General features: G+C 44.7%; 1 protein-coding gene across 1 annotated transcript; it reads left to right on the top strand.

The window, feature by feature from the left end:
* The first annotated feature begins 204 nt into the window (after nucleotides 1-204).
* Nucleotides 205-21,440, top strand: RpL23A (ribosomal protein L23A). The gene is made up of 4 exons (XM_065230547.1): nucleotides 205-328; nucleotides 784-1,463; nucleotides 1,678-1,805; nucleotides 21,045-21,440. Exons 1-4 carry the CDS (start codon nucleotides 298-300, stop codon nucleotides 21,304-21,306), a joined length of 1,101 nt encoding a protein of 366 aa, XP_065086619.1. The 5' UTR covers nucleotides 205-297; the 3' UTR covers nucleotides 21,307-21,440.
* The last annotated feature ends 179 nt before the right edge of the window (nucleotides 21,441-21,619 follow it).

The following is a 21,619-nucleotide window of genomic DNA, read 5'->3' as shown; positions in this document are numbered from 1 at the left end:
ATTATCGGTAAGGTCAATTTATGGTTCGCGCTTATGCGGGAGGTGTGGAGTTGCTCCTCTGACAAACTGCCACTTCAAAAACATCACTCCCATCCACAAGCCCCCCCGAACGGATGCTCACCTGATCACCTTCTGGCACCGTCCGCTTGGCGGCGCTACCTACCATCTGTCAAACTGCGCTTGACGGAACCACCGGTACAGTCGATTTTCTTGCCTCCCTTTCGGCTGTCACCGCGCCGGAAGCAAAAGTAGACAACGAAACTCCTTCCCGTTTGACAGCTCTTTTCCATCACAAGTATGGCTCCGAAGAAACCGTCTGAAAAGTCCGGTAAGAGAAAAATCGTCGATTTTCGGTGTGAAATATGAGTGTAAATTGCTGAACTGGTTGTTAATCGTGAGGAATAAAGTGTCCGTTGTGAGTGCGTGCGGAATTTTCCACGATTTGGTGCGAAAATGGCCAGAAAAACGAGTGTTGATCTTTGGGTTGTGTACGCCACGAGGGTTGAGAGCGACGGATGGACCATTTTAGAAGCATTGGGTTGATGGATGTAAATAACATGAGTGAAAGGAATCGGTGTGCATGGTTTGGAAGGTTAGCCCCGGGGGAAGTGTCCTCATGATGAATACAATTTCTAGAGGGAATCTCTCTGAACCAATCGTGAAAGAAGCTCTTTAAAACTAGATATCTGAAGGCACTAGTGTTCTTGTTGATGTTCGAGGGGGAGGGTGATGCGGTTAGTGGAAGTCAGTTTTACTAATGGTGATTCTTGAATCTTGTTTCAGCGGGCCAACCGGCCGAAAAGAAGGAGAAGAAGCCAGCAGCCGCTGCTTCTGGCTCTGGCGAGAAGAAGGCTGCTCCAGAAAAGAAGCCGGCCGCTGAAAAGAAGCCGGCAGCCGAGAAGAAGCCGGCCGCTGAGAAGAAACCAGCAGCCGAGAAGAAGCCAGCTGCCGAGAAAAAGCCAGCCGCTGAGAAGAAGACAGCGGAGAAGCGTGCTGCCCCAGCTGATTCCAAGGCTCCAGCTCCGGAAAAGAAGAAGGCTACCGCTGCCGATTCCAAGAAGACTCCGGCCGCTGCTCCCAAGCCTGACGCTAAGAAGAAGAAGGATGCCAAGAAACCAGCCGGTGCTACTGCTGCGAAGAAGCCAGCCACTGGTGCGGCCGCCAAGAAGGCCGCCGATGCCGCGGCGAAGGCCAAGAAGACCGCAGCCGGTGACAAGAAGGCTGCCGCCAAGAAGACCCCAGCTAAGAAGGCGGGCTCCAAGAAGGGACCGGCCACAACCAAGAAGGTTGGCACGGTCAAGAAGGGTACCGCCGCTGGTAAGGGAGCTGCTGCTAAGAAGCCAGTCGCTAAGAAACCAGCGGCCGCCAAGGGCGACAAGAAGGCCACCGAGGCCAAACTGCAGAAGGGTGCCGCAAAGGCTCGTGCCGCCGCTCTGCTGAGGGCCAAGAGGACCAAGACCAAGGTGAGTTCTGTCCGGGAGGTGAATCGTGGGCGATTGTTTAATTCGAATGATGAAACTTTTGAAGAGGGAATCTCCTTGAACTCCAGGAAGAAATTTCCTGGGGTGGTGAAATCAACCATTTGCTTCCAACTGACCTTGATTTCTAAAGAATATAAACCTTTGAGGGACAAAGAAAGCAGTGACTAATTAATGCTTTGTTTTTCGTTTGTTGTAGGTCGTCAAGGGTGCGTTTGGAACTGCCTTGCGCAGGATCCGCACCACGGTGAAGTTCCGTCGTCCACGTACCCTGCGTCTGCCGCGTAACCCCAAGTTCCCGAGGAAGTCGGTGCCAACCCGCAGCCGGTGAGTACTATTTTTGTTCGGAAGGATGTTTAGTGTCGAAATTGGTTTCAAAAGGAATGATGAGTTCACACACACAGTACTGAGCGAAATAAGGACAATTTTTCCCATTGCGTTTTTTTTTTGCGATTGGGTTCTCTTTTGATTATCCCTGAAAGGTGTTTTGTTGAGGGATACCAGGGAACAGTCAAAGGGGGAAGTCGAGATTATTATGTTTTCTCTTTATTTACAAGGTTTTCAGCCAGGAGCTGGTTCACCAAAAGTAGAGTTAATTTTCGAGGTCAAGCTTCGGGATCGGAAGATTCATGAATCCCCAGGTGACCTATTTCTTAAACTTTGTTCGATGGTCCATGTCCCTACGACTTCCCGAGAATAGCTTTACGATTTGTCAAGAGCAAAAATCTAAGATATTCCGGCGATAAATTCTAGAGACTTAAAGGAGCATATTCTAAAATACTCCTATGTTATGTTTTGATGCCTTCTGGTGGGATTATCAGAAGGAAATTTCCAAGAAAAAATCCGGTTGCGATTCAAAGTGTTTATCATCAACAGGCTCAGTAGAACCCCAATGATTGTTAAGTAATTTTAAAATATCATTGGGGCTATACTAACTGAGCATGTCGATCCTGACAAACAAATAAATACTTAGGTATCAAGGTAAATCCTTATCTACTGCTACCAACCAAATCTCCCTCAGTCCCTCGTGTGACATGTTAAGAGATGAACTAGCATATGGCTGAAAGCCTCCTGATTAACGATAAGCTAACCTCCTGTGTGACCTTTGTAGGGACGCAGAGGTAAATGTGGTCTCCAATTACGTTGTTTGTCTTTTTAATTCTTCTACAATTGTATCACTATATATGATTAAAAAGAAAAACAACGTAATAAGACACACTGGATGGCCAGTGAACCCGGAAAAAACCTGGGAATTTCAATGACAAATGGGAAGTGCTCTCTTCGAAAAAAAATAAGATTTTGGACCATGAAAAAAATTCAAGACCATTGGATTGGACTAGATTTTCAGGATCCACTCATTTCAAAGAATGCAAAGCAATTTTGTGCAGATTTTAGAATGAATCCTAGAGAAAACAGCAAGGTATTTCAAAGAAAATGTTCTAGGGAGTGTTTTGACTAGAATTCCAAGTCAATTGTGAGTTCAGCTCTGTGGAAAAATTCCATGGCGATTGAAGAGGATTCCAGGATCCGTGAAAAATACCAAGGGAATCGTATTTTAGCTTGGATTGGAAATTTCTTGGATAATTTCAAAGTCATTTCAAAAAGAATATAATATAATTCAAGGAAAATTCCAATTGAATATTCTGAAGAATTTAGAGGAGAATTTCAAGATATTTCGGAGCAAAATTGTTCTCAGTTGAATTACATAGGAGAATTCAAGCGAATTAAGGAAGCGAGGGACCGGACCTCAAGTAACCCTATAAGGACTCTTTTGCAATATTTAATATAAAGGATCTAAGTTTTATATCAGCCGTATATAAGCTTTATATTGCAAAAATGGCCCTTATCGGTTATTCCAGAAGCTTCAATGAATTAGGTATTAGAAAAAAAATTAAATTCCAATAGAATCTAAGGAAGAATTCCGGAGAACTTGGAGATTAGGGCGTAATTGCTTTTGTAGGTTAGGTTAGGTTATCTTTACTAGGCAGACTTTCAGCCAGAGGCTGGTTCATCTCTTGACGAATATTGGGGAATCCAGAAGGGGTCCCCCTAGTGACAGAGTTTGAAATAGCGGTGGGGAGCCAGAAGGCACCCCCTACCCCCTATTAATGAGGTGGGGTATTCAGAAGGGACCCACTAATTAAGAGGAGTGGACAGTCCAGAAGACGCCTCCCTAGTAACAGAGTATATGTTTATCAGAGTTGGCAGTCGTAGTTAGTAGATGTTCCTGGTTTGGTGCATTTGGTCTACTAATTGTTATGGTGGTGTATTCAGAGTCCGTTTCGATGCAGTGGGTCGGTTATGGTTGGTTCCTATCAGTGAGTTAGGTCAGATGTTCTTATACATGTTGGCGTCCTTGATGAAACATATAACAGCTGCTTCGGTTGAAGGGTCTTTGGCCAAGGCGTTTCTAATGTTCGTCGGGATCCCATAAAGATCCCTAATTCCCTGGAAACCTGGGCAATTCACTAAGAGGGTGCTCTACCGTCATCGTTGTGTTGCAAATGTCAGTGCTTTTGGAACGAAGTCGCACTTCCCATATTGTGGGTCGTCCGAGAATGTCCTTAGCAAAGACGAGAAAGAATCAGTTGGTCATGACGGTTTGGGGAATCTTGCCAGTTGGTGGTTTCCCCTTTGATTTTACGGAGGAACGGTTCCCTTTTGCTGGCCCAAGCATTCCGAAGTTTGAACTTCATCCACGTCTTGATATCAGGTCCTGGAACGGTTTTAGTAGCGAGCCTTCAAGATCGACCCATAGCCGCAAGATGGTCTGCTTCACAATTCCCCCGGATGTCGCAATGCCCGGGAATCCATAGGAAGATAGTGTTCGACAGAGCTTCCAGTTGGATCCAAGGATGTCTGGATGTCTGGGATTCCAAAGCTGTTAGAACAGTTGCAGAGTCCGAAAGGACACAGAGCGGTTTGCTGGCGTGCATGGTAATGGGGCCTCTCTTAGCTCAGTCGGTAAAGGCGCAGCTACAAAGCAAGACCATGCTGGAGGTGGCTGAGTTCGATTCCCGGTTCGGTCTAGGAATTTTTCGGGTTGGAAACTTTCTCGACTTCCCTGGGCATAGAAGTATGATTGGACTTGCCACACAATCATATCAATGCAAAAATGGTACAGGCATCGAAAACTCTCAATTAATAACTGTGGAAGTGCATCTAGAACACTAAGTTGAGAGCACGCAATAAGCTAATATCAAGACCAACAATTGAAATGGCCTTAACTCCATTTTGTAAACAAACCTTATAAGGCCATTTTCTCGCGAACCAAAGTTCGCAAAGGCAAACCAACATAATGAACAGGTAGGGGAAATTCTCTTCTACCCGATTGTGGTTTAGGTTTGCGAATGAAGGTTTCGATTCGCGAGGAAATGGCCTTACAAGGTTTGTTTACAAAATGGAGTTAAGGCCATTTCAATTGTTGGTCTTGATATGCGATATACAATAAGCTTGAAATGCGAAGAAGAAGAAGAATAGTAATGGCGTGGAAGATTGTCGCACTTTCCGCAGAGAACACAGAGCGCTGGTCCAGGAGTCGAAAGAAAAGACTGGCAGCGGAATCTGCAATTCCAAGGCCTTAGAGCCATCCGTATATCAGTGGTGGTGGTCGGAGTATTTCGTACGAAGCAGTTCAGTCACGTATGCGTGCATTTCTCGCGAGTTGTCTAGCAACCGAGAGGTCAACGTGAAGGCTTGATTCTGACCATCCTCTGGTTCCGGTCCATTGTAGTCTCGACACTGGGGAGAGCTCCTAATGGGCCAGGTTCCTTAGAGCTCTGTTTCCCTCTCTGAGGAGACAGACTTCTTCGTTTCCGGCAGTCTTCTCCAAATAGCTTATTGTTCTGCTTACCAGGGTCTCGGCAACTTGATACCGGAAAGACAGGACACCGAATTGGCTTGATTATAAGTGAGACCTAGCCGCGCAATGAAGAGGTCACCAGCCGTACAGAAAATCTCAATTCCGTAGAAGATTTTACTATTGACGATGGCTTTTGCTACCCTAAGCATTATGTTCCTGTTGTTACTACGATGAGGGCTGGAAAGTGTCCGCAACAAGCTAAGTCTTGTGCGGCAGCTGTTCCGTACATTATTAAAATGAGGAGCGAAGCTTAACGTCCGGTCCAAGAGCACCCCAAGTATTGTGACCGTCTTCCGGAAAGGTATTGTGGTACCATCACACTCAATGGCTGATTGCTTTTGTAAACAAACACGTCAATCGCCGATTTCTCGCGAATCAAAGTTCTCCGGAATTTCATGTTTGTTTTTGAGTGTTCTGCATAGAATGCTTGGAAGAAATTTTTAAGGGACTTCCAGAGAGAATCTCAAATTTGCTTTAGAACATTTCTGAATAGTCCTCTGTGAAGGAAAATGTTTGAGAATAAGCAAATAAAATGAAGTGTTGAGAGAATTTTCATAGACAAATTTGTCTTAATAATGAGCAATTCAACCTAGTGATATCTTCAGCTCATGCGCATTCGATTTTATGGTTAATTTAACCTTTCCGTGCCTGACTTATAAATTGCCATAGATTTGAAAATTCCATTAGCTCTAATACGGGAAATGTTGGCTTCGGCAATACCTTAACCTATTATCGTCCTTGAGAGCTCAATTCTGACATGTGGATACATTGTGTTTCGGAGCATCTATTGGCCAAACTTGAGTGCTCTAGGGCTTTGTTTACCCCCTGACGATAATAGGTTAAGGTATTGTCGAAGTCAACATTTCCCCTATCATAAACATTTGCGTTTTCTCGGGAATCTATTCAAGATTTTGAGTTCGTAAGGAAATATTTGGATCAATACATGGTTCCGGATTTATTCCGGTTTCCGTTGGGGTCACTCTGGGCTTTACTGTTGTGTAATAACTATACACACGGTGAACATAATATTGTCTCCCTCAATTTATGTAATTGATCCATGTACGACTATACCGATGAACCATGATCACATTGGGCATCCTGGAAAAGTTTCGGTGCCCTCAGGGAAGTGGTCAATTCTCAACAAAATGAACCAAAACCCGACGTGTGACATATCAAACTTCATGATTTTACAAAACTTGGCCGGTAATGGCCTTATTGACAGTCACACGGTCATTCTTTAGACTTGGTCGCTGCCCCAAGGGGGATCGGCGGAGTATGCCCGGAAGGGGCTGTCAATAAGGCCATGACCGCTCGAGTTTTGTAAAATCATGAAGTTTTATACGTAGCACGAGGGGTTTTGGTTCTTGTTGAGAATCGGCCACATCCCCGGAGGGGCACTAGAAGAAGTTCTAGTGTGACCGTGGACTATCAATAAGGTCATTATCGGCCAAGTTTTGTAAAATCATGAAGTTTGATATTGCGCACGGTTGGTTTTGTTTCTTATCGATAATTTGCCAATTCCTCGAAGGCACTGGAACATGTCCGGGAGACTAGTGTGACCGTGGACTGTCAATAAGGCCATTACCGTCCATGTTTTATTAAATCATAAAGTTTGATATGTCGCACGACGGGTTTTGATTCATTTTGAGAATTGGCCACATCACCGGGTTCCGGAATTTTGCCCGACCCAGAGTGACCCCAACGGAAACCGGAATAACTTCAGAACCATGTATTGATACATATTTTTTTTTCTGATGAGTTCAAAAACTTGAATAGATTTCGGACAAAGTGCCACTTGTTTTGCAGAAAAAGATTGATAAATCAATGCCAACATTTCAAAGGGGCGTAATTGATTTGGTAAACAATGGCTTTAGCCGTCGATTTCTCGCAAATAAAAGTTCACCTCTCCAAATTAACAATGCTAGCTGGTAAAGGTAACATTTCTCTATCTTAAATATATAGTCAAAAGGTACAACACAATAAACACTTTATCTTCCGCTATCCAAAAAGCCTCCTCCATCAGAACTGGAGCCGCTTCCAGTAGTTTCATTGTATGGCAAATTGTTGTACGCCAACGAGGGTCAGAGCGCGTCCATTGCAGCAATAGACGCAAAACGTGGTCAGCACTCACACACTCATCACGAAACGGTTGCTTTCCAAAGTCGACGACGCATCGACCGAAAGAACTGCTGATGAAGAACAATGAGGAGGACCACACAATGGTTGCTGCCGAGAAAACAGACGATCGCGTAGCACACATCGAGAGTGGTCTGCTTTTGTCGACAGCCGAGTGAACACTGACGTACTTTTATTGTTATTGCAATTTTTTAACCTTTTTATTTAATTTATTGACAAAAATTTGTGCCTATTTCAGTATTACTTTTATTTTTTGAAAAAGCAATCCAGTCTCCAGCAACTTTTTCTCAAACGTCATTGCAATTAGATGAGCCGTTATCGTGGTTTGATTTATTGAAAAAATATCGAATGCGCTATTTTGAAAAAAAAAATAAAAAATATGTGGGAGTCAAAGTGGCCGAATTCCAGCACAAATTCAAAGAATTTCTTCAGGATGACGACGACTGAATTAAGGGGCTTAGAAGCAGAGGGGTGTAAGTCAATTATCTTCACCGGTTTCCTCTTTTGATGACCATGGCTTCACTAACCTATTTTGCACTATTTCTGCTATGCTCTTCTATCATCCAGAACAACAAACGTATCAATGAATGTGTTTGCCGTCGAGTTATTAACGAAACAGAAAGTCGATGAAGAGAAATCACTTGCACCCCTGCTTCCAACTGTGGTTACAAGATTACAATTCTGGAGAGCATTATGTGTGTCGTTGGGGGCACGTGGTTTTGAATATGGCGATGAGTTTGCAAAATGCTACGCAATTGCAACCTTTCAAACGCCCGAAGATCGGAGGCGAATGCCACTTTGACATGTTTCGTGTACTAACGGCTCTCTGATAACAGTGTTGGGGAAGCAGCAATACTAAAGGGTGATACGGTCAAAATTTGGTCAATATCAACTTGACGTATTTCTTTCAATTTTGCATTTAAAAAACCTGAACACCCCTCATTTTGAAGGTGTGTGTGTGTGTAGAATGTTGCTCCTATTTTGATTTTGGAATTCACTCTTCAGTTGTCAAAATGCCGTCCAAGCAAGAAGAGCAGCGTATCAAAATTTTGCTCGCGCATCGCGAAAATCCGAGCTACTCGCACGCAAAGTTGGCAAAATCGCTAAAAGTTGCCAAATCAACCGTTACAAATGCAATTAAAGTGTTTGGGGAACGTTTGTCGACAGCCAGGAAGTCTGGATCGGGGGGAAATCGAAAACCGGAAGCCGCTGAGACGACAAAGAGAGTTGCCTGTAGTTTCAAGCGAAACCCTAACCTCTCTCTCCGAGATGCCGCAAATAAGCTGGGTGTATCGTCTACAACCGTGCATCGAGCCAAAAAACGAGCCGGACTATCGACTTACAAGAAGGTAGTGACTCCAAATCGCGATGATAAACAAAATACGACGGCCAAAGCGCGATCCCGGAGGCTGTACACGACGATGCTGACGAAGTTTGACTGCGTGGTAATGGACGACGAAACCTACGTCAAAGCCGACTACAAGCAGCTTCCGGGACAGGAGTTTTATACGGCAAAAGGAAGGGGAAAGGTAGCAGATGTTTTCAAGCACATGAAACTGTCAAAGTTCGCAAAGAAATATCTGGTTTGGCAAGCCATCTGTACCTGTGGCTTGAAAAGCAGCATTTTCATAGCTTCCGGGACTGTCAACCAAGAAATTTACGTGAAAGAGTGTTTGAATAAACGTCTGCTGCCTTTCCTGAAGAAACACGGTTGTTCCGTACTGTTTTGGCCGGATTTGGCATCTTGCCATTACGGTAAAAAGGCCATGGAGTGGTACGCCGCCAACAACGTGCAGGTGGTTCCCAAGGACAAGAACCCTCCCAACACGCCAGAGCTCCGCCCAATTGAGAAATACTGGGCTATTGTCAAGCGGAACCTAAAGAAGACCAAAAAAACTGCTAAGGGCGAGCAGCAGTTCAAGACAAACTGGCTTTCTGCGGCGAAGAAGGTGGACAAGGTGGCTGTACAAAATCTGATGGCAGGGGTCAAGCGTAAGGCCCGGCAATTCGGATTTGGAAAAGCGGAAGCCTAACTGAATATTTTTCCTGAATTTTATACTAATTGAACTTGAAAAAGAAATTTAATTTGATTTTTTAAATAAACGATTTCACCGATTTACACGCGTTTTCCCTTGACCAAATTTTGACCGTATCACCCTTTACATCGATACATTTTGTCTAGAAACGATTCTCTGCTGACTGTGTTGGGGAAGCTACATATGCATGTACGTAATTGGTGGATTTGTTAGTTATTGCGACGCTTTTGGACAATGCTTGACATTTACCACATTTTCAATAGTTTCACGTTAAAAGTCAGTTGGCAGCATTGCGATCGATGCGTGAAAATATTTCTGATCGATTGGTGAAAAAATTATTGAAATTGGTCCAGAGGCAGCTGACTTATTAACGTTCAAAATCTTTCATAATTTTGTTACATGTTCCATTTTTGGTTTTCACAAAGTGTACCCCAATACTTCTTGCATCATCACAACAGAAAGAAAGATCATGATCCCCAAAAATCAAATCCATATGCATCTCATTCCGGCTGGTAGCCCTTGGAATTTCTTTTCTCGGAACAGGATTGCATAACCACTTTTCGTTATCCTTCCTCTTATTATCCTGCCGTGGGAAAACCCAAGGAAACCCGGAAAGCAACACCTTGGCACAGCATCATTCATCCGTAAACGAATGCACACACGGCATCCCCAAAGTATCATCAAGGGAGTATGTAAGAATGAACTTTCACTCATGCCATAGATACGTACGGTGTCACGTCGAGAGCGTAATTAAAAAGTTTAATTAAAAACTTTGTTTTGCGAGCTGCTGCTGCTGCTCGCTCGGACGACTCGACGGCTCACGAAGCGAGAAAGATGAATGGCTGAGTGGTTTATCATGGGTGGTGACGATGGAGTAAAAACAAAAACCGTTCTTTCATGGTGAGATTTTTTCACCCGCACTTCCACTTCCGTTTGTCAGTCAGTCAGTCACTCTTCAGGCGGAGAGAGCGCGAAATCGTGCGATGGAAAACGAGGGCAGGGGGTTAAGCTTCTGTTTTAGTTTTGTCAGACGTTAATGATCATTTTTTGTGCACACACACACACACACGCTCATCAGGAAGGTTGAATGGGATGGGATGGGAAGTGAAGTGAAGTGTTCCATGCCCAGATCTACACTTCCCGGTTCAGTTCCTCCGTACTCGTCGTGGTGCACGTCATGAACGAATGGGCGTTTCAGCGGAGAATTACTATTGCAAAAAGAGAGAAGTGCTTGAAGAAAATAATACACTCACTTGGTGACATCATTTTTCAGAAACACGGTGTGGTTTGACTTTTCAGAATGAAGCTTATGCTATGTGAAGTGGAAGTGGACACAATTTCAAATAGAGTATAGTGAATGTTTCCGCTGACTACTAAGGATCGTAGTAAGTATTAAAAATAGGTTGATATTTTTCCCTTTACTTTTCTCTACAACGTTGTCACAGACGTCATTTTTATTTGAAGTGACGTTGTCGTGCTACGATTTATGGGAAAATGTCGATACAGTGTTTGGATGGATAGTGTCCGGATGAGTACCAGACAATTCAGAAAGCAGATTAGTATCGCTAACTCATGTCTGCTCTACAGCTGAAATTCAGAATCAGCTTACCAACTTCTGGGAACTAGAAACATGCAGATCAACCAGCATCCTCTCAACGGAGGAATCAGCATGCGAAGAAATCTTCAACAGGACTACAGTTCGGGATGAAGCCGGAAGATTCAATGTCACTCTCCCGAAGAAGGAACACCTCATCAACCAGCTAGGAGAATCGAGAACAATCGCCATCAAACGTTTCATGGGACTAGAACGACGTTGCGCATCTAACCCCGAGCTGAAGGAGGAGTACACGAAGTTTATCCGTGAATATGACGTGCTAGGGCACATGGAGGAAATTTGTGGAGAATCTACAGAGGAAAGGGATTATTATCTGCCACATCACGCCGTTTTGAAACCAGATAGCACCACTACCAAGCTAGGGGTAGTATTCGATGCTTCCTGCCGTACGTCGAGTGGAATCTCGCTTAATGAAGCTCTGATGGTCCTGAAGCACATAGCTGATCGTCGGTTTTTGAAAATTGTTTGGAGTGACAACGTAAACGAACCGATTCGTACTTATCAATTAAAAACGGTCACGTACGGAACTGCTTATGCGCCCTATCTCGCTACAAAATGTTTGCTACGTTTGTCGGAAGATGGAGAATCAACATATCCGTTAGCTGCAAAAGTGCTCAGGCAGGATTTCTATGTGAACGATATGTTGGCAGGTGTAGATGACATTGCGGAAGGCAAGGCATTGATTCAAGACATTATAGCGCTGTTACATATCCTTCGAAAGTGGAACTCCAATTCGAGTGAATTGCTGATAAACGTACCAGAAGACTTGAGGGACAGTCGTTCTATTCTGGAGCTTGAGTCAGCTAGTTCCAGCGTTAAAACACTAGGATTAATGTGGGAGCCTAGCTCTGATCACTTCAAATTCTGCACACCATCGTGGAATCCCACTTCAATAATCACCAAACGGACTGTGCTTTCGGATGTTTCCCGCATATTCGATCCACTTGGCCTAGTAGGACCAGTTGTAGTTCAGGCAAAAATCTTCATCCAAGACCCGTGGAGGAAGCAATGTGGATGGGATGAATCGCTGGTCGAGAATCTTCAAGAGCAATGGCGGGAGTACAAGCGGAATTTAGCAGGTTTGAACACATTGACGATTCCTCGTTGGGTTGGATACAGCAACAAGGCCTACGAAGCTTGCATCTATTTGCGCACCGTGTTGGAAACTGGCAAAATGTCTGTTCATCTACTGACAGCCAAATCTAGAGTAGTTCCTCTGAATAATCCGAAGAAGGCTGAAAAGCGTGAAACCACTCCTCGGTTGGAGCTTTCGTCAGCGCTTCTGCTCGCACCTTTTTTATGAAAAGGTGAAAACTGCTCTCCACTTGGAAGCGCAGTCATTCTTCTGGACAGATTCAATGATTGTGAAGTGCTGGCTATCATCATCTCCAGCTAGATGGAAGCAATTTGTTGCCAACAGAGTCTTCGAAATCCAGTACATCACGAGAGGGGGAGTTTGGAGTCATGTAGCGGGACTGGAGAATCCAGCAGACATTATCTCACGATGGATGACCCCAGCACAATTGCAGTATGAGACACTATGGTTGGCTGCGACGGGAAGATCAACACTGGCCTAGCAATCAACGAGTTCAAGAAGCATAAATTCAAATGGAAGTATTGAAGGAGAAAAGTGTAACGGCAGCGCTTCCAACCGCTATTCCCAGCGAGTTATTCAGTTGGAGATCTTCGTTGATGGACCTCGTACGAGTCATTGTGTACATAGATCGTTTCCGCTCAAACACACGGTCGGAGAATCGAAATAGACGACGCGTTGGTTTTGATACTTCCTTAGAGCTCGACAAAGCTCTCAAAATTTTAGTTCGTGTTTCTCAAAATGAAAGTTTCTCGCAAGAAATCAGTGACCTGAACAGTAGACGAGCAGTACGAGACTCCTCAAAGATCAAGTCACTGAATCCTCAGCTGATCGAGGGCATACTCTGCGTTGGCGGTGGGCTGAAACACGCCATCATATCGGAAAATCGGTAACATCCATTCATCATTGATTATCGTCATCCTTTCGCCAAGCTTGTTGTGGTTCACTATCACAGAAGGCATCTCCATGCAGGACAACAATTTCTGATTTCTGCCATGCGAGAACGATTCTGGCTTACGAATGTCCGAAATCTAGTTCGCACAGTACTGCATGAATGTGTTGCATGTTTCCGATCACATCCACAAGTTCACGAACAGCTAATGGCAGACCTTCCTCCTGAACGAGTCACTCCCTGCCTTCCCTTCCAGCGGGTTGGAGTTGATTCTCGTGGACCATTTACAATCAGGTACCCTCAACGTCGTGCACAACCGATTAAATGTTTCGTCGCAATCTACGTATGCCTGGTAACGAAAGCGGTTCACTTAGAGCTAGCAGCAGACTTGTCTACACAAGGGTTCCTAGCTACTTTTAAACGATTTATTGCTCGCAGAGGAAAGCCACAAGTTGTAATGTGCGATAATGCAAAAAACTTCGTTGGTGCAAGACGAGAAATCGCTGAGGTTCACAATCTGATTAAGTCAAGGGGCTTTCAGAATTCTGTTGTAAATCTTGCAGCTGAAGAAGGCATAGAATTCAAGTTCATCCCTGCACGATCACCTAACTTTGGAGGACTGTGGGAATCAGCAGTCAAGTCCTTCAAAACCTCTTCTAAAGGATGAAAACCAGCAGATGGGAACGTTCGAGTCGTGACGGTGCAAACCAAGGACGGTAGCTATCACAGGGCAATTTCAAAAGTATGCATTCTACCGATACGAGACAATCTTGCTTTAGCAGCTGAGGAGAACTAGGACTACTTCAACGGCGGAGGATGAGAGGCCTCCACATACCAGTTAAGTTACGTATTTCTTAAAATTTCAAAAAGTTGACCGCCTATTTTCTTCACAGGCACGACTCCCCCATTCCCCATTCAATTTGAACAACTCAAGCTACTCACTGAATTTCATGTTGTCTCTGACCAGATAAGGTAATCTGTGTTGTCCGGTGGTAGTTCCATGTTGCATGTGTGGTGCATTTTGTGCCCATTCAGTTCCTGCCTGATTTCAATTGAAATCACAGTGGCGCCAAGTGCCTGCATTGCGCAGCAGTGCTACGTCAGAGCGAATGCTAAATCCCGTCCTATTTTGACACTTCCAAGGTACCTCCAAATAACAACTGCATTCCGGGTAAGCTTTTATTCACGAGAAATTGAAGGCTGAAGCCATTGTTTACAAATGCGATTACGCCCCTTTGAAATGTTGACACTGAAATGGTGTTTTTAGAGCTAATTGTAAATTTAGACGTTAGGCACGCAAAGGTTAAATGTACATTGCACAACCGGGAAAATTTCCAAAATTCCGGGACATTGTTAATCGGGATTAGTTGATTTTGATTTTGATTTCTTAATTATATAGACTTTCAGGCCATTGGCTGGTTCGTCTCTGAAAAGATAGTGTGGGAGTCCAGAAGGGACCTCATCTAGTTACAATATTTTTATCATGTTAGGAGGTCTATTAGAGGCCTCCTCTAGTTAATTACTGAAGCAGTCCATGTGCTTTCTTTCTTCGGAGTTTTGATTGTTAAGTTTCTGAGGATCTTGCTTTTGTTTGAGATGTTGGGTGATAAGAGAAAGTCCGTTGGTATTGCGGTGGTCGGGATTTTCATATTTGATCGAAGAGACCGACCTCGCGGAGGAAGCCCATTAGCGATTCTGGTTGAGTCGTGCGTCCCTAACGCTGCCCGGTATGTCGTACAGCTCTCTTGAGCCTTCGTATCGAGTACAGTGGCAGATTATGTGTTCCACTGAACAGTTGGTGCGACAGAGCTCGCAAAATTTCCGGAACGGCCCGCTCTCTGAGAAGTTATGCGAGACTCTGGTATGGTCTGTTCTGAGTCTTGCCAGGACAACCTCAGTTCGGTGGTCAGGGTGGTCTTCCCATCTTCGTGTGCCAGTCTTCACCTTTCTAAGGAATATGCTAGTCGATTGGGACCCCCGCTGAGACCTCCTTGGTAGAAAGTTGGGCTTGTCTTCCAGAAGCCGTTAGATGATCCGCCTCCGTATTGCCACGAATGCCGCAGTGACCCGGAATCCGTACAAATGTAGTGTTTCGAGGGACGTACCGCTGAATGGCTTGGACAGAACTGGTAAATATCACGGCCGTCATTTGACAATGAGAAAACAGGTCCTTTCACGAGACGAAACTACCTATCATTAGCATTCTTGTCATTTTCCAATGATCAAGCACTCATGAGAATAATTCTTATGCGGTTTTGACATCTACATTTCTAACTGATATAGATGGATTTAAGTACGCAACCGTATGTAATCGGCAAAGTGAATACATCATTAAGATTTCCTCGGTACAAGTAACCTTATTAGCAATAAATGAGCTTGTATGTACGATGATCTTAACACTGTCACGTTCTGTCGTGACAAAAAAATTCGATGAGATTTTGAAGAAAATCTCTATCATCGTTTTCTCATCGCGTGAGATCTTTCATTGAAAATGAAATTTGCCAGCCCTGGGCTTGGATCCATGGGTGCTTGATAGAACTACACTTGCGGAGTCCGTAAATACGACAATCGGCTTGTTTGAGGGAGTAGTAGCAGCAACAAGAGCAGCGACCGCTTCTGTACTGGTCTGGAAGTCGATGAAATACGGACATACGGGTCTGTGATGCAGATGCCAACCCCTTCAATGGTAACCGATCCATCGGAGTAACGGAACGTGACAGATCTCACAAGTGCCGTAGAGTTGGATCCTGCCTTGAACTTCTTCGGTTGGAGGCGAACCAGCCCAAGGCTGAAAGCCTCCCTAATAAAGATAAATAATAATAATAATAATAATTCTATATCGCCAAGACTGCTCAAGATTGGCGGTGGCTGAAAGGACCTTTTTAGCCTCGATAAGGAGGAAAACTCCTTCATCTGAGCCAGCTGTCTTCTCCTCCAAGCTTTGTTTTTAGCTTTATTTTTGAGATTTTCAGCTGTAGGCTAGTTTATCTCGTCCATGAAAGGTGCGGCCTCAGAAGGAGGACCCCCAACAGAGTAGTTTTTTACAGTATTTACTTCAACCGAAAATTGGTTCCTGGTTCGATCGTACATTTACACAACATTAAAATCTGAATAAAACAGAGCTCCACACCGGGGTAACCTGGAGGGTCCCCACCTGGGAAAAATACTAAAATATAAAATACAATGCAGCATCTTTTAAAAAGCGCATTACTGCTACCAGTGTGGAGGGATCATCACCCAGCATGTCGCGTATGCTATTTGGAAGCCAGTGGAATTCCCGCCGGTTCTTATACTGAGGGCATACGCATAGAATGTGGAGTTCTACAACCGACGCCAGTCCTGTAGAACGGCGTTCCACCGAAATTGTGCGAGATCTTGGTGTGACACGTCCTCAAACGCGACGCTATCTTCTGATCCCGCTGGTTCAGCTGTTCTGTCCATTTCCTCGTCGTTCCTTGCTCACGATCCAGCGCTTGACATCGTATAACGGTACTTCGTTGGTATAGCGAGGGGGCAGTCAGCTTTAGAGTTGCCTGGTATTCCACAGTGCCCCGGAACCCAGCAGAATACCGTGTTTGGTGGCGCGGACTTCATCGTCGCCTGCACCCAGGGATGAGTCGGGGCTTGTATGACGCTGTGCGAATCTGTGAGGACCAGGATCGGTCGATAATTGCACTCGCCACGTAAAAACGGATGCTGTGGTTGTTCGATCTATTCTGTCGGGAAATGGTCCGGATGAGATTCACTCGGCTGCGGCAATTTTTCTTGACTGCACTGGAATGCTGTTCAAAGTTGAGGAATCGGTCAACGAGAACTCCCAGAACTCGGACGGTCTTCTTCAGCGGTATGGACTGGTCGTCGGTTTTGATCGCTGGTCCGCTAATTCTGTGTCGAGAAGGGCAGACATGGCGGCACCTGATGCTTTTAGAGGCTGTTAATTCAAAGCCTACTGAGTGGGCCCACCTGGCGACGGCGGAGACTGCCGTTTGGGCTCTCATTCTTGTGCGTACTGGCGTGGGTCCGGTGGTGACGATGAGGATGTCGTCGGCGTAGACGAACACATAATATATGTTTTTCGGTAGTTGACGGAAGATTCCGTTCATCGCCACGAGGAACAGGGTAACGGTGAGAACCGATCCTTGTGGGACACCCGTTTCCGCGGGGAAAAGCCAGGATTTGGTGTTGCCGACTGTGACTCGGAATGAGCGGTTGGACAAGAAGTTCTGTATGAAGTGAACGATTAGTTGCTTAAGGACGAGGGGCGTCCACGTTCTGTTGAAAGCCTTCGATATGTCGAGCGATACTATCTCGGTGTGCAGACCACTGTCGTAGGCGTTCTTGAGAACTTCCCCTAGGGTTGCGAAATAGGTGGACGTTCCGAAACCTTGTCGGAAAGCGTGCTGTCGGTGATCAAGGAAATTTCCAGCTTCAGTCTTCGATTGACCATATGCTCTAGGACTTTGGCCATACAACAGCTAATCGAACGGTAGCAGATAACCTATGGAGTCTAGAAGGTTGAATGGTAGTACTCCACTTTCGACGCAAGCTGCAATTGCAGATTGGAATTTGCTGGTCTCCATGTATACAATTATGGTTTCAGAAATGGCAAGGACGTGGTCGGCGCCAATGTTGTCCTTTATCAATATTTGGAGTCGCTGAATCGTGTAATGAAATTGAACTCACGATCTCCTGCTCAGGAAGCAAAAACGGTCGCCACTAGGCCATCGAGCCCCGCAAATCACAGCAAACCACTGCGACCGACGGTGGTTTAAGCCCGGCGACTTGAAACTATTGCAAATGAAGGAAGGAGTAGTCAACTTTGTTTTCGAACCCGGATCGACTTCTTCTTGTTCAACCATGTTTGTGTCTCTTCTAGTTCGGAGAAATTCTAGATCGATAAGTTGGGTAATCGAAACGGATCATTACAATGCAATCTACGCAACGCATAACGAAGAAAGCGACGTTGAACAGATTCAATTCTCTCGGCACCGTTGTTGTGTAGTTTGGGTTCCAAACCGCTGAACAATACTCAAGCGTCGATCGAACAAACGAGCAATAGAGAGATTTTAGAAAGTAGATATCGGTGAAGTTTTTAGCTATCCTAAAAAAATGAACCCTAAAGTTCTTGACGCCTTATCGACAACATATTGCAACACATTGCTTGAATGAACATCCAAGTCTTTCACCTGATTCACGCGTTCGATTTTCGAGCCAAGCAGGTCATAGCTAAATATTATCGGTTGTTGTTGTTTTCGTGAGAACGTGATAGCGAAGCATTCGGCTGGGTTCACTACCATTCTGGTTAACCTGCACCAACTAGCGAATACATTCAGCTGACGTTGAAGAAAGTGACAGTCAGCAATGGAGCGGATTCGTAGGAAGATTTCGAGGTCATCTGCATATGATAACCGGAGGAGCTTCCATGACCAGATGCACGTCGTTGAAGTACAGTATAAAAATTAACGGTCCCATGTGACTTCCCTGAGGTATACCTGATGTGGCGAAGAAGCTAGCTGATCTGCAATCTCCTATGGCAACCTTTAGTTGCCGACCGGTAAGATATGATCGAAACCAACTCAGAAGATTACCGCATACACCGAGCCTGCCGAGTTTAGCAATCGCAATAGCATGGTTCAACTTGTCGAATGCTGCGGATAGGTCTGAATAAATAACGTCCGTTTGAACCCGATCCGACATGCTTTCGGTTATATACGATGTGAGACACAGCAGATTGGTGGTTGTAGAGCGGCCGACAGTAAACCCATGTTGATCAGCACTCAAATACTGCTTGCAATGGAACAGCAATGGTCCCATAATCACTAGCTCGAATAGGTTCTAAACGGCACTTAACGATGTAATTCCTCGATAGTTATCCACAGCTCGTTTCCTTCCTTTTTGTGGACGGGAAACATGTGCGCAAATTTCTAGCAGGATGGAAATATGCCACTGTAGAGAGACATGTAGAACAGGCGATGAAGCGGAATTAACAAGCTAGCAATATGTCTCTTCAAAAATACAGATGGAACTCCATCAGGTCCAGGATTGAAGGATGACTTCAGCAGAGTCGTGGTATTGTCCGTTGAATTCCATTGACGGTGGGAGGCCGGATTCCCTGCGTTGCTCGCTCACGTAGTTTCAAAAGGATTTCGGGTGTAGCTTACGTTTGCGTTGGATGCCTGAAAAGCATTCACGACTGACTCGCTGGTACATGTGGTACAGCCTCACATAAGTGTAGTTTCAGAGGAAGCGTGCGATACTTCGTAAATCTTCTCAATGCTGCTCTCTTGATTGACTTCAACCTACGTAGCTCTCTCGTCTGCCAGGGAGGGTGAGACACTTTGTGGTGAGTTCTTTTCGGGGCGTGTCTGTCAATGACATATGCCAAGACATGTGAAAAGCATTGCGCTGCAGCCTCAACGTCATGCATTAGTATAATTGTGTGGCTATATGCAACAGGGAAGTCAAGAAATTTTACAAGCGCCCTTTGTAAAAGTTCAAGAAAAGCACAGACTGATTCTCTCTTTATTCTTCAAAAGACATTTTCGATATCGATTAGTATCATTGAAAAAAAAATTCGATCGTGTACGCGGATTTGGCGCAAATGGTATTACAAATTTGTCGTAACCTGTCCTTACCATTCAACCTGCTTAGGTTCGTGCAGCAGTTGTATTCGCTGGTGCGTGATGTCTTGTTGTGTTATAGTATTGTTCCTTGTTTTTAACCTCTGCATTATGTACAAAAAATATAAACGATGAGCTTCCATCTCCATGAGGCTCATCGACCGTATCCAGAATGCTAGATCATACTTCTTTCCGTTGCAACTACCGTCTACCACATCTCAACTAGACGGTATACCGAAAGTCAGAGACACTACTATTTATACCTAGAACGATGCACCAATACTATAACCAATCAGAAATCATGTATGAATTACAATTTTGAGTAAATCAGTGCTTCCATCATGGGGCTATAGTAGCTATATTTATAGTCTGGCGGATAGAATCTCGGGAATCAATCGAGCATATCACGACCAACAACAGAAAAGAGCACATCAGCTTTCGCGATCAAAACTTCGGAAAACCTTTTCTCGTGACTCAATGCTCGCCTACGCAAGCCAACACCATCATCGGTGGGGGAAAGTTTCCCTATTTGATGATGCTGATAATTTGCGTTTTGTTGGCGAGGAAAGAACTATCATTTCACTGTAAAACATCGTCACTAAAACACTACCGCCATCTGTTGAGTAAACTGTCATATGCACTAAGCTCAAGAGATGGCGGTAGTGTGTAAACGTCAAGCGCAAATATTTAATTGCCTTAAATGCGTTTTCGATGAAAAACATGCAAGGTTTATGTCTGTTTGTCTGTGATCAAAGTATTATTTTACCTTTTCAATTGTTGGTCTACAATATGTTGAATTGATTCCACTTTTGGGTAGATCGGAATTCTATCCGTCAGACAAATATAGCGACTATACTCTAGCCTAGTCAGTTCAGGCACGGTTTTATCAAGCCGGAGGCGGTGGGTTCGATTCCCGATCCGGTCTAGAAAATGACCGGGTTGTCACGGGCAGCTGTTACAGCATTTTAATTGTAACATTGAGTAGCATACAAAATGATAACCTTCGAGTGCTCTATTTTACCCATTACTGCTCGCTCGTGAACTCTTAGTCATTCCTATTGAACCATCCGCATTCTGTACCAAATCATAAACGGTGATCTTCCACTCCATGAGGTTCACCGATCGTCGCCAGAATGCCAGATCATACTTCTTTCCGTTGCAACTATCGTCTACCACATATCAACTAGACGGTATACTGAAAGTCAGAGACAGTTGCCATTTCGTCGACACCACCCCTTCGTTGAACTTCAACGCAGAACAATCAACTAACGACCGTGCTATTTTTTTTTTTGTTTTTGTTCAACCCCCGCAGCATGGATGCGTACAACATCATCAAGTACCCGCTGACGACGGAAGCGGCGATGAAGAAGATCGAGGACAACAACACCCTGGTGTTCCTGATCCATCTGCGCGCCAACAAGAACCACGTCAAGGCCGCCGTCAAGAAGCTGTACGACATCAAGGTCTCCAAGATCAACACCCTGGTGCGACCGGACGGCAAGAAGAAGGCGTACGTGCGGCTAGCCCGCGATTACGATGCGTTGGACATCGCCAACAAGATCGGTATCATCTAAGCCTCCAAACGCCGTGTTCTGTGCGTATTCCCTTATTCTTTTATGCTTGAATTGTATTGTTCTCTTAGCTTCTAATTACGAACGGTAGGAATTTCTGGGAAAGATGAATATATATGAATCCAACTTTCATAAAAGAAGAAGCGACATCGCTGCGCTGTGTTTTTCAATTCCTCCCAAATTAAGTGGAAAAAAAAGAAGGCGCAACACTGTTGTGTGATAGAAGAGTGTGCGAGCGCGTAACCGAGAAATCGCGTTTGATGCAAAAGAAAGATCTACAAAACAAACCCGACAGTTGGCTTGGCATCTCTTGAAG

The sequence above is a fragment of the Ochlerotatus camptorhynchus genome, unplaced genomic scaffold (assembly GCF_037179485.1).
Source record: "Ochlerotatus camptorhynchus isolate MF236.1 unplaced genomic scaffold, CSIRO-AGI_Acam_v1.1 ptg000330l, whole genome shotgun sequence".
Classification (NCBI taxonomy): Eukaryota; Metazoa; Arthropoda; class Insecta; order Diptera; family Culicidae; genus Ochlerotatus; species Ochlerotatus camptorhynchus.
The sequence above is the reverse complement of the archived record's forward strand: the minus strand, read 5'-3'. Positions and strand labels throughout refer to the sequence as shown.

What these genes read in the sequence shown, in the direction of transcription:
- RpL23A (XM_065230547.1), top strand. Translation starts at nt 298, where the DNA reads ATGGCTCCGAAGAAACCGTCTGAAAAGTCCG. An exon ending in GAAACCGTCTGAAAAGTCCG is followed by an intron (nt 329 to 783) that starts GTAAGAGAAAAA and finishes ATCTTGTTTCAG; the next exon opens with CGGGCCAACCGGCCGAAAAG. An exon ending in TCGGTGCCAACCCGCAGCCG is followed by an intron (nt 1,806 to 21,044) that starts GTGAGTACTATT and finishes CAACCCCCGCAG; the next exon opens with CATGGATGCGTACAACATCA.